Here is a 13,499-nt window from a genome sequence, read left to right on the forward strand (position 1 = left end):
GGTGTTTTGTTTTTTGTGGTTGACGGGCATTATGTTAGGGCTAATTGTGATTGTGATGTAGATGTGAGGGATTTGTGGTTGATGGGCATTTTGATATGTCTGGTTATATTGTGCTTGTGATGTAGTTGTGGGGGATATGTGTGGTTGTGTAGAAATTTGCTGTTTGGTGTATTTATGTTTAATGATGACTATGCTGTGGAAGGTATTTGTGGTAGAGGAAAAATGTGGATGAGAGTGGAGACTGTTGAAGGTGGAGATTGACTGAATGTAGAGGACTAGTATAGGGGGAAAGTATAATTTAATTCAAATGGGTTCATTTGATGTAATAGGCAAATGTGGCTTGGGAATTTTCCTACACACCACTGCCATAATGCCACTATTTGTGTCGAAAGATCCCAAACCACTTAACAGTGATCACTGTCTCGAAGGTATTGGCGCTTTGGGTACGGCCACTGAAAAAAATCAAAACGCCTTTGGCTAAGTCTGAGGTTGAGGATCCGTCCTGGGCATGGGCAGTTACGAGGTGGGGAGGTGTGCGTTAGAGTGGAGAAGATCATATAACTGCGGATGGGGCTTATATCCATTTTGGGAGCACACAACCCCTGCTCCAAAGGACTAGGAGAAGAAGCAATGTTGTTGATGCTGTGCACAAACTCCAGTGAAGCCGGAATGCTTCCAGCAGATCTGTTGTTGAGCTGGTCATTCATACCACTGATGGCCTCACCAGACCAAGCCGAGAGAGAGCTTACCACATAAGAAGAGGGTGCGCTCAACTCTGCTGTCTCCGTAGAAGATGCTAGTGCACTCTTATTTTTAGTGTGAAGAACCGAATGCCATCTAAAAAAGCCTCTAGAAGTGTCAGGAGTTTTTAGCCTTTTTGGTCTGCTTTTTTCTGCAGTGCACCGCTGCATAAAATCAGACTCTTTCCCCGGACCGTCCTGAAAGTAGGGTGACTGTTCTTTAAACTCTTGCCCTGAAGCTGGGGGAACTGCCCCCCCTGCATCCCGATATGCTCGGGGATATCCCAGGGCATAAGCAGCTAGACACTGCAGGTTTGGATGGTGAGTAAGTGGTTCTTGAACTTGATGTTTGCTTTGGAGCTTTCATTGCATGTGAAGATTGAGTGGGTTTGGAATCTGCTTTTTTGACTAGAGCTTTCTGAAAAGAGAGTATCTGCTCTTTAGACTCTTCTGCCGAAGATGGTGGAACTACAACCTCATGTCTCAGTGATCCTGGTCTCCTCGTCTCTGAGGACGAGGTGATACATGGAGCAGGTTTGGGTGGTAAGTGAGTGGGTCTGTAAACTATTGTTTGTCTTCTGAAAGATGGAGCTTTTAAAAAGAAAGCAGACTTCTCCTGTTGATTAAGGGTTGCACCCTGAAGAAAAAAAAACCCAGGCATTTACTCAGAAATACTCATGCTTAATTATTATTATTTTCTGATTAATGTCTTATGTCTTAGCAGCACTATAACTATTGTTGCACACTGCAAAGAGAACGACTGTTCTTTAAGACTACCTACTTAACTGAGATTAGTCGGTGAATGCTCAAAAGTGATCTTGGTGAGCCTTTCATCTTTGAAGGTGTGCTAATTTTATGTGTTTCCCCTGCTAATTGGGCAGTGAATCCAATCAGCCAATAAATACATTTGAAAATAATTAAAAACATTCTTCTTCATTTAGCCTGAACCAAGCACATAACATTATGTTAGGACATGAGTTAGGCAGAAGTTACAAGTATATGCAAAGCTACACTAACGCACCTTGAAGGCCCCGTTCATCTCTTCACTTCAGAATCTTTTAGATATACATTTTTGGTTCTCTCTATGACACATTTTAGACACATTTATCAATCAATCAATCAATCAAAGTTTATTTGTATAGCGCTTTTCACAACACATGTTGTCACAAAGCGCTTTACAGGATTTAAAAGGTTAACAATACTATGGGTCCAGAACCCTGATGAGCAAGCCAAAGGCGACAGTGGCGAGGAAAAACTCCCTATGATGGTGGGGAATAGGAAGAAACCTCGGGAGAACCAAGACTCAAAAGGGAACCCATCCTCCATTGGGCGGCCTGTTAACACACATATTACACAAAACACAGACAAATACACAAGTCACACACAAATCACACAATCAGACTAAGTAAAGGTAAAAATGAAAGTTCTGGGTTATGATATTGTCACTGTAAATGTCTGTTGATGAACGCCAGGCTTTCATTCCGTGTCGGAGCAGCGATGCTGGTATTGTAGGCTCCAACTGTATGGAGTCAAATTAGGGTCTTTAATGGTGACGAAAAAAAAAATAATATCGCAAATTTAAGATTAGCATTTTGCATTTTACGTTCCTAATTTGTTTCTGCAATACTTTCCCTCTTTTGCGTTTCTTTCTTTTCTTTGCGTTTCACATTTTATGTTGCTGCTTTTTTTGCAATACTTTCTCCCTTTTGCGTTTCTTTCTTTTCTTTGCGCGTCACTGCTTTTCTTTGCGTCTCGCATTTTACGTTCATAATTTTTTTTTGCGCTTCTCTCTTTTCTTTGCTCCGGTTTTACCCTCTGTGTGGGGGCCGGGAAAGAGGCGTGGCCAAGAGCGAAAGGCGTGCTGTGAATGTTCAGCGTCAGTTCTATGGAGTCAAATTAGGGTCTTTAATGGTGACGAAAAAATAATAATATCGCAAATATAAGATTAGCATTTTGCATTTTACGTTCCTAATTTGTTTCTGCAATACTTTCCCTCTTTTGCGTTTCTTTCTTTTCTTTGCATTTCACATTTTATGTTGCTGCTTTTTTTGCAATACTTTCTCCCTTTTGCGTTTCTTTCTTTTGTTTGCGCGTCACTGCTTTTCTTTGCGTCTCGCATTTTACGTTCATAATTTTTTTTGCGCTTCTCTCTTTTCTTTGCTCCGGTTTTACCCTCTGTGTGGGGGCGGGGAAAGAGGCGTGGCTAAGAGCGAAAGGCGTGCTGTGAACGTTCAGCGTCATCAGTTGAACCGTCACACAGCGTGGCAATTTGGTTACTGGTATCATGGCAGACAGTCGCCCAGCTGGACCACAGGTATATGCGTGCAGACATAGACATCAGGTGCTAAAGCACCACCAACTCTGCCCTTTATCAACGAAAGTGCCCTTTTAAAACTTTGTTTAAAAATATATATTATTATTATTATTATTATTATTATTATTATTATTAACATTTTACTGAGGTCGGTTTGAAATGATCTTTTGAAAACCTGAGCGAATAAAAACAATGCCCTGAAATGCGCCACCACCTCGCACACACCCGACCTCTCTCTTCCTTTAACACCAGATGCGCTGCAGCAGCAGTTCAGTTCAGCGAGTGGAAGGAAGCTGAACTGACGCTGAACATTCACAGCACGCCTTTCGCTCTTGGCCACGCCTCTTTCCCGGCCCCCACACAGAGGGTAAAACCGGAGCAAAGAAAAGAGAGAAGCGCAAAAAAAACATTATGAACGTAAAATGCGAGACGCAAAGAAAAGCAGTGACGCGCAAACAAAAGAAAGAAACGCAAAAGGGAGAAAGTATTGCAAAAAAAAGCAGCAACATAAAATGTGAAACGCAAAGAAAAGAAAGAAACGCAAAAGAGGGAAAGTATTGCAGAAACAAATTAGGAACGTAAAATGCAAAATGCTAATCTTATATTTGCGATATTATTATTTTTTCGTCACCATTAAAGACCCTAATTTGACTCCATAGAACTGACGCTGAACGTTCACAGCACGCCTTTCGCTCTTGGCCACGCCTCTTTCCCGGCCCCCACACAGAGGGTAAAACCGGAGCAAAGAAAAGAGAGAAGCGCAAAAAAAAATTATGAACGTAAAATGCGAGACGCAAAGAAAAGCAGTGACGCGCAAAGAAAAGAAAGAAACGCAAAAGGGAGAAAGTATTGCAAAAAAAGCAGCAACATAAAATGTGAAACGCAAAGAAAAGAAAGAAACGCAAAAGATGGAAAGTATTGCAGAAACAAATTAGGAACGTAAAATGCAAAATGCTAATCTTAAATTTGCGATATTATTTTTTTTTTCGTCACCATTAAAGACCCTAATTTGACCCCATATTCCACCTGCTGTGATCTTTTTGATCCTAGGAACAGTTAATAACCCTGCGTCCTGCGAGCGAAGTGAACGCGCTGGGTTATATTGTTCAATAAGTTCACTAAGATAGTCTGGAGCTAAGCCATGCAGCGTTTTATATTGTGGCGTCGGCGAGTGAGGAGACTGGCTCAGGAAGCTCATTTCTACTCAGATGACTTATTTATTTATGAGTAACACAGAAAATGCCATTCAAATCCACTCTCACACTGGCGCTAATGGCAGCCATGTCATGCATTCACATACATTCCCCACTCATGGTGACTTGCCCCCTGAACACACCTTTTCCCCCCAAAGTATTCCCACCAACTATCTAAACAACTACTGACTTAACACACATTTATAGAACACTTTAAGAAACGTTATTACTGAATTATGTACAAGACTGATGCGCTTCCCAGCATCCTCCACAGCAGGTGGGCGGAGCCCACCAGTCCACTAGTCCACCGCCGTCACATAGCCCCCCCCCCTACAGTCAGCCGTCCCGGCGACTCTCAACTCCAAGTCCGGTGATGAAATCATCCAGGTGACGGGGTGGTCCACGGACTCTCTGCGGTCTAGCAGTTTGAGGGCACGGTGGTGTCTGAAGTCCGTGCGCAACGGGAGGGCTGGGAGGCAGAGGCGCCTCAGCGTCCATTCGTCCATCGTCCAACCCCGCGCGCCTCTCCGTCGCGCCACCGTGCAAGTCCGCAGGGCCCTCCCCGCCGGTACTGTCAGCATCCTGTGGGTGAGATCGGACGAACCGCGGTGAGCCCTCTTGAACGCCCGGTTGGCAAAGGTAGCCCCTGGGCCTGTACGGTGCCAGCCGATCTCTGTGTACGACAACATGTTTTCTGCCCACCTTGATCCTGTAAACCACCTCACTAACGCGAGCCACCACGGAACACGGCCCCACCCAGTTTGACTGTAGTTTCGGACAGAGGCCCCTCGTACGCTTAGGGTTGTATAACCACACATCCTGCCCATTAGCTAGTGGTCCACCACTACACCGCACATCGTATGCTCGCTTTTGTTTCCGGCTCGCGGACCCCTGAGCGTCTCTCGCGTCCCTGTGAGCGTCCCTAAGCCTGCCCATCAGGTCCCTGACGAAAGCTGGCCCAGGCACACAAAGTGAATCCGCGTCCGGGTGCGGCCCAAAGGCTAGGTCCACGGGCGTGCGAAGTTCTCTACCAAACATAAGGCACGCTGGGGTGAACCCAGTCGACTCTTGGACTGCCGACCGGCATGCAAGTAGGACCGTGGGCAATCTCACGTCCCAGTCCTTCTGGTGCCTACTCACAACCATGGCAAGCTGGGTTGCCAGCGTGCGGTTGAATCGCTCGACGAGTCCGTCCCCCTGAGGGTGCAGTGGGGTGGTCCTGGTCTTGTTGATCCCCAGCAGCCTACAGACTTCACCCATGACCTCCGACTCGAAATTTCGCCCCTGGTCGCTGTGTAGCGTCTCTGGCACCCCGAACCGGCAGAAAAACTCATCCACCAGCACCCTAGCAGTAGTGGTCGCGCTCTGGTCGGCAACGGCGTAGGCCTCAGGCCACTTAGTGAAGTAGTCCATTGCCACCAGGACATACTTGTTACCCGCTTCGGTTACCAGGAATGGACCCATCACATCCACGGCAACTCTCTCCATGGGTGAGCCTGATTGCATCGGTATGAGCGGCGACCTAGGCTTTGTGGCCGGACCTTTTTTAGCAGCGCATTGGTCACAACAGTGGACGTACAACTCCACATCACGCCTGCACCCTGGCCACCAGAATCGCTGCCTAAGGCGGCGTAGCGTCTTTGACACCCCAAAGTGTCCGCTACCGAGCGCTCCATGCACCGAACCGAGAACCGCCTCTCTTAACTGTGCCGGAACCACGTTTTGTAGGGTGCGCCTATTTGAGCTGGGTTCAGACCATTCTCTACAAAGTAGTCCATTAATCACGCGCATATTGGCCCAGTTTGACTTGACCGCCTTTGCTACTGGACCCAGCGGGCATACCACGTCCCAATTGGGCGTGGAGCCGGCCTCCAAATGCTTTAACCCCCAGCTGATCTCTGGGTCGGCCAACTGGCCATCCCTAAACTGGTCGGTCGCCACCGCGTCTACACTCCGTTGCAGAGTCCTGTCTGCCGGTCCAAATGCAGCGCAGCACCTGGGCTCAGGCGTGCTCCCCTCGGCCTTCACGCAGTGCTTGCAGTCCGTGCTCTGGCACGGTCTGCGCGACAGCGCGTCCGCGTTGCCATGAACTTTACCCGGCCGGTGCACGATAGTGAAGTTGAATTCTTGCAACCTGGCCAGCCACCTAGCCAGCTGCCCCTCGGGGTCACGGAGGTTTATGAGCCACTGTAGGGATGCGTGGTCTGTACGTAGGCAGAATTTAGTGCCATATACGTACGGCCTAAAGTTCTCTAAACATGCTATCATGGCCAGCAGCTCGCGCCTGGTGACGCAGTAATTACGCTCCGTCTTGCTCAGGGCGCGACTGAAATACCCCACAACGCGCTCTATGTCACCGTGCACCTGTGACAGTACGCCACCTATACCATGGTCGCTCGCATCTGTGTCGATAATAAATTAATTATTAAACACAGGGAAGGCTAGTATGGGTGCGCAACACAGCCTTTTCTTTAGTTCCGTGAACGCGTTCTCGCACTCAGCCGACCACGCGAATTTCGCCCTACCCCCTGTAAGCCCATGGAGAGGCGCCGCTATCTCCGCAAAACCTCGCACGAACTTCCTATAATAGGAAGCCAGTCCCAGAAAGCTCCTGACCTGCTTGGCGCTATTGGGCCTAGGCCAGTTTTTGACCGCCTCCGTTTTTGCTGGGTCTGTGCTTACCCCTTCGCTACTGACAATGTGGCCCAAAAAACTCAGGCGCTCTTGCAGCAGATTGCATTTTTCAGGGTTAAGCTTTAGGTTAGCGTGCTTGATCCTATTCAAAACTAGCTCCAAGCTCGATAGCGCCGCCTCGAATGAATTAGCGTGCACCAGTACATCGTCAAGATAGACGATGCACTTAGTGCACGGGACCCCCTGTAATACCCTCTCCATCAATCTCTCGAAGGTCGCGGGTGCATTACAAAGCCCGAAGGGCAACACGTTGAACTGCCATAGTTCCTTACCGATAGTGAAGGCAGAACGTTCCTTAGCCGCTTCGGTTAGGGGGACCTGCCAGTAACCGCTGCGTAGGTCAAGGGAGCTAAACCACGCCGACCCCGCAAGCAGTTCTAGGGACTCGTCTACACGCGGTAGCGGGTACGCGTCCAATTTTGTCACCGCATTTAAACGTCTGTAGTCCACACAAAATCTCCAATCCCCGTTTTTCTTCTTTGACAGCACAACCGGCGACGACCACGGGCTGTGCGATGGCTCGATTATGCCCGCCTCAGCCATAATTTTAATTTGTCGCTCCGCTATTTTGCGCCTTGCGAACGGCAGCCGGTGTGGTCTCGAGCGAATTGGCCGCGCATCGCCTGTTATAATATCGTGTGTAGCTAAGCTGGTCCTAGTGCAGTCGCCTTCTGATACCGCAAAGATGTCCATGTAACGCTCCAAGAGTGACCAGACTTGGTCCCCTTGCTCCTCAGTAAGGTGGCTTACACAGCGTTTCCATAGGTCACGGACGGCCGCAGCGATCGCAGTCTCGTCGCGCGTCACGGCCGTTTGTCCTATGCTGCTCGCGGCGCGCGTATCAGGTGGCACACCGTTAAACGAAATCGCCCCAGTTTTGCAATCTATGTGCGCCCCTGTGCGTTTTAGGAAGTCGATTCCCAGTATACACTCTTCGCTAATTGCACCAAGCCAAAATTTGTGAACGCTGGGCCCCTGTCCGAAATCTACGCGAGCTAACGTGTGCTCGTGAAGTGTCACCTTCTCGCCTGTTACCGTGGTGAGGTTAATGCGCTCGCCCCTTATGGGTCTAATACCGCACTTGGACATGTTGTCGTCATTATGCTGCAACACAGAGACGGCAGAACCCGTATCGACAAGAGCACTCACCGCAAATCCGTTGATCTCTAGTGGGGCATACTGTCTGTCCAGGCCCAAGCGACACGAAGCCAATGAGGATCCGACGAGATGAGCGGGGGCCGACCTGATCCTCAGTGGCCGGCCCCGTTCTCGTTTCCCTGCATCGTGCACTCCGCTGCTTTGTGGTCCGGCAGGCCGCAGGTCCAGCACGTCATCGGCCGGCGCCCCGCTGTTCTACGTCGTGGCCCAGTTGCGGTGGTCGAGTGTGCCCTGGGCCTTCTGGAGAAGATCAGCTCCGCCCTCTCTGCCTCCTCGATCGCCTGGTGAAGTGACGACGGGTCCTTCAGTAGCACGTGCGACTGCAGTTCGAATGGCTCCAGCGCCTCCACGAACCTGTCCAGCGCCAACATCCGTACTGTGTCCTCTGACAGCGTTGGGTATGCCCGTCGTGCCAGTCGCAGAACATCCGCCCCCAAGATCCCAATCCGTTCGCCGTAGGCGCGTCTCCGCAGACTCAGCTCTTGCTTCGCAGCAGCACTCGAGGGTTGTCTACTGAAACGTGTTGCTAGCGCGTCACATAGCGCGTATAGGTCGCCGTGATCCTCGTTTCTCAGCTCCGTCAGTGTGGTTCTGGCCTGGCCTCTGAGTGACAAACACAAACGGGCCGCGGTCTCCCCGTCCGACCATCCCATGCACCTGGCTGCTATTCTCAGCTGCGCGTCGTATTCTCCCCAGTCCGACAATCCGTCGTACAAAGGTAGCTCGAGCGGTGTTATCGGCCTGTTTAGTAGTGGGGCGCCGGCTGCTGTATCCACGCCGCTCGGTGTGGTGTAATCCGGCGCGCCGCTGTCCTCAATTCCGGCGTCGCGTCGCTCCCCGACGGCCCTTTCAGTCGTCATTGGCTTCACGGCATCAATCTGCGCGGCGCCATTCGCCGTCACCAGCCGACGCACCTCTTCCTGCAGCGTCATCCGATTCTCGGCTTCTGATTGGGCGTCGTTGTTGAACGCTTCCAGCCAATCCGCTGGTCGACGCGCCTCCTTCGCGGCGCTTCGTCCTTCCGCTTCCCATCGGAGCTTTTCTCGTCTCACCGCTGTCTCTTGCCGCCGTATTAGTTCTTCTACCTCGTCGATCCTGTCCAGTAACGGCCGAAGATCGCCCAGAGGCCCACTTCTTGACACCAGTTGTGGCGTCGGCGAGTGAGGAGACTGGCTCAGGAAGCTCATTTCTACTCAGATGACTTATTTATTTATGAGTAACACAGAAAATGCCATTCAAATCCACTCTCACACTGGCGCTAATGGCAGCCATGTCATGCATTCACATACATTCCCCACTCATGGTGACTTGCCCCCTGAACACACCTTTTCCCCCCAAAGTATTCCCACCAACTATCTAAACAACTACTGACTTAACACACATTTATAGAACACTTTAAGAAACGTTATTACTGAATTATGTACAAGACTGATGCGCTTCCCAGCATCCTCCACAGCAGGTGGGCGGAGCCCACCAGTCCACTAGTCCACCGCCGTCACAATATGTTAATAAAAGTATTTTATAGTCAATACGGAATCTAATTGGCAGCCAGTGTAATGACGATAGTACGGGACTAATGTGATCAAACGTTTTAGTTTTTGTTAAAACTCGTGCTGCTGCGTTCTGTACCAGCTGGAGTTTGTTTATCGATTTACCAGAACATCCAGCTAGGAGACTGTTGCAATAATCTAAACGATAGGATATGAATGCATGGATTAGTTTTTCTGCATCACTAATATTTAATATGTTTCTAATTTTGGCAATGTTGCGCAAGTGAAAGAACGCTACCCTAGTTATATTATTAATATTGTAGCGTCGGTCCGCTGGGGGACGGCGCTATTTCCCATGAGCCCCTGCAGCTCCGGTATTGTTCCTGTTATGTGTAATGTTGGTGCATGTACTTATTAGTTATGTCTTTCATTGCGTGTGTTATGTAGTTTAAGTCATCCTGTATTAGTTTAAGTAGTTGTACATTGTCTGAGTCCACCTGCCATGTGTGTGTGATGTTACTGTACTAATGACCTGCCCTCATGTTTCATGTGTTGTTGAGTCTGTCTTGCGTGTTCACGGCTCCAAGCGTGATTACGTTGCCACGGCGATTTGAATAAAGGTCCTTATATTTAAAAAATGGATCTGTTTCTGACTCCTCACTCCCACACCACGCCACAATATGTGTATCGAACGAGAGATCTGGGTCTATTGTGACGCCCGTTCTTTACCTCTGTGCTGGGGGTTATAGTAAAAGAATGTAGATTCAATGCTACATTATGTATCTTGTCTCTCGCAGCCCTAAACATTTATAACCAGACCTCATCCATAATATTGTAAAGATAGGTGAGGTGAAGGCAGGAAGCTAAAACGAAAACAGTGTTGAACATGAAAGTCTGTATTCTTAAAGCGGTCTAGCGCTTTAGCGCTAACAAACACGTAATCAGCTCAACAACTGACAAAGAAACAGATGCAAGGAGACAAGAGACAGGTGATATGACTAACAATGTAAAACACACAAACAACCTACAAACATGGGTGCACACTGACATAGACGGACGCATACAGGGGTTGTAAAATTACAAATATACCGAATTACTGCAAATTTGATTAAGTTTAGGTTTACTCAGCAATGACATACTGAATGAAGATTACTTAAAAAACTACTTCATAAAATTTATTTTGAGGTTCCTGGGAAAAAAACCATAAATAAATGAAGCCAGTATATCAACTCTGGCTCTACAGTTTTCCCTAGTCAAGACGTTGGTGAAACGTGACACTGACCGGCCTCTCTTCTGAATGTGTTCTACTAACACAGACATCCCACAGCCACTGCTCATTGGGGAGTGTTGCTGGATCAGAGAGCTAATGATGTCTACTGGGGGCAGTGTGCTTGGGGTAATCACATTACTGAGTTACAGAGGGAGAATTTTTGAAAATGGAGGTCAGGGATTACAAGAAAATCAAGTTTGTGGTAACTACTGATATAGACAAACATGTCTGAAGATTTGAAAAGAATATGACCCAAACTCTTAATCACTATCTAATAACTGAAAAGTGAATATCTCACTAGTGAGATTCTCTACGGTCCTCAGGAGGAGGAACACGGAGGAAGATGGATCTCTCCACTTCATCTTGCATTGTTCGGTATGGGTGTTTTATCTGTTGGAAGAACATGGGCACCAGAATTATTATATCCTTATTTATATTACTATTATCCATATTATAAACAACTTAGCCAGCAAGACTTTTTTTTTACAATCTTGATCTGCTCTGGTCTGGACCTGGTGAGAGTATCCATATCCAAAGGACCCATATGTGAAAATCATGTTTGCCTCTAGCTTGCAAATCACCTACATGTGGGAAAATTGTCACAATTATTCCCCCTTTTCATTCGCTTTTCAAATAAAATACACAGGAATAAAAGCAGAATATGTTACAAGCTTTACCCATTTGTTGAGTTTCAAATTAAACTGGTGGGTAAATGGTGATTTCTGTAGAACAAAAAAAAACAAAACAAAAACATCATCCAACTGTTCTCATTCATGTTAGCACTGGCACTGAGGGGCGTAAATTAAGTCTTTTTGGAGCTGTTTGAAAAGCACGTCTCACATCAAGGATTTCCAGCAGTTTGATGCTTCCCTTTCCAAAGACTTTGGGAAAGTTTGTCCTCGGGTCAATGCAGATCAGGTCCACGTTCATGGGTTCAGACTCCCACATAGCTAGATTTTCAGCATCATGCATGGGGACCTGCAAACAGAAGTAAGTAGTCTATAACATACTTATATAATGTACTAGTATTTTTCCATTTATGATGATGCCTTAAATATGATGGCCTGACAAATGCTTGGATTAAACAAACAAGTGAATGTTGGTTCCTTATAGCTAGCATGGATAAAATCTCTTATCCAGGACACTTGCATTTTCACTTTGCTAAAGAATGTGCCTGTTAAGTGGTAAGAACCTGTATAGACAAGTACTTCCGTTCATTGAAATACAATGAAAACGTGGAACTGGAGCTTAGGTGTTGCTTGTAGGGCTGCAACTTGGTGTATTTCACAACTGCTCCAACGCTGATTCTCACACAACAAAGAGTTTGTCTCTTTAAGGAACATGGTGCATGGGTTAAGGTAACAAGCAAACCACACTCTGGTAATCACCAATGCTGAACCATAGAGACAGAATTGGACATGAAGTTGGCTAGGAATCAATACAAACCAAAACAAAATCCTGCAGTCTAGTTTAAATGAGACTATTGTTGTAACGTCCAGGTGTAGGATGCAGGCACCAAGACGATTACGGTGAAACATATAACATTTATTGTAAACGACCAGTGTAAGCTCCGTGCGTAGTCAGAGTAGTGCACACACACTCATACAGACACGTAGCTTTAGACAAAGACGAGCACACGACACTGCGCGAACACACATTAAATAGGTGAATTACACAGTCCCACGTGACCTCGAGACAAGGCACAGATGTAACAAACGAACACGCTCACAAACAACCCACACCCACGGAAGTACAAACATGGACATAACTGCACGCAGACGACATCATGACACGCCCACAGGGAAGGGTCCGGAGCTGTTCCGTAACAGAACCCCCCACCAGGGGCTCGCTACTCCCGGAGCATCCCGCGCAGCTGGAAAGCCCCGAACCAACACCGACGGGCAGGTCCGGAGCCGCCGGGATCACGAGCCTCCGAGAGCCTTCACCCCCGACGGCGGGAACCGCCGCGAACAGCTCTAGCACACCCTCCCTGGGAAGACAGGGGGAAAACATTAAACAAAGGCACAAGCACAAACATGCACACAGGGACGCTGAACACACAAGGCACAAACGGGAACAGTGGGTTCAGGAGACACAGTGGGACTGACACAAACACGGGTACACAGACATTCATAACCGGAGCCAGGCATCCCACCTGAGGCAACGCCTGTAGCGGCGCGAAAGCTCCAGGGGCTGGAGACGCTGCAGAAGGCGGTACTCCTCCCACCTGTTCCGCCCGCTCACCGCCAGGTGCCGCACGGCTAGCGGACGCGCTGGGTGTAGCGCGACTGGTCGCCCGCTTGGTGGCAGCACTACCGGTGGACCCGCGAGGTGCAGCTCGACCTGTATCCCGCTTGGAGGCAGCGCGACCGGCGGATCTCGCGGCAACCATCCTCCCAGGTCCGCGGCTCCCTCCTCCGGGATTGCCGTAGGGGCTTGCCGCCCCATAAGCCTGCCGGCGCCCCTTCCCCCTCTCTGGGAACCCCCCGTAGGAGGCCCCTCCGGTGCCAGGCCAGCCTCCCCTGGCTCCGGTATCGGGGGTGGTGTCCATCGCCGGCTCTTCCTCCTCGGCTACGTTCCAGTCCATGGACCGAGCTGGGGTCTCACACAGCGAGTGCTCCATGGGTTCCTCCTCACCGG

General features: G+C 48.7%; 1 protein-coding gene across 2 annotated transcripts; it reads right to left on the minus strand.

Annotated features, from left to right (window-relative positions):
• Nucleotides 1-1,924: 1,924 nt before the first annotated feature.
• Nucleotides 1,925-13,499, minus strand: LOC143491035 (uncharacterized). Of its 2 annotated transcripts, XM_076989687.1 has the most exons (6): nucleotides 13,015-13,499; nucleotides 11,700-11,837; nucleotides 11,537-11,581; nucleotides 11,372-11,440; nucleotides 11,158-11,249; nucleotides 1,925-2,074 (listed from the first exon to the last, which is right to left on the minus strand). In XM_076989687.1, coding segments are annotated over exons 1-6 (813 nt in total). In that variant the 5' UTR covers nucleotides 13,483-13,499; the 3' UTR covers nucleotides 1,925-2,073. The 2 variants fall into 2 exon arrangements, with proteins under 2 accessions (XP_076845802.1, XP_076845803.1); XM_076989688.1 differs by lacking the exon at nucleotides 1,925-2,074 and having other exon boundaries at nucleotides 11,114-11,249; nucleotides 11,347-11,440.

The sequence above is a fragment of the Brachyhypopomus gauderio genome, unplaced genomic scaffold (genome assembly GCF_052324685.1).
Source record: "Brachyhypopomus gauderio isolate BG-103 unplaced genomic scaffold, BGAUD_0.2 sc69, whole genome shotgun sequence".
NCBI classification, from domain to species: domain Eukaryota; kingdom Metazoa; phylum Chordata; class Actinopteri; order Gymnotiformes; family Hypopomidae; genus Brachyhypopomus; species Brachyhypopomus gauderio.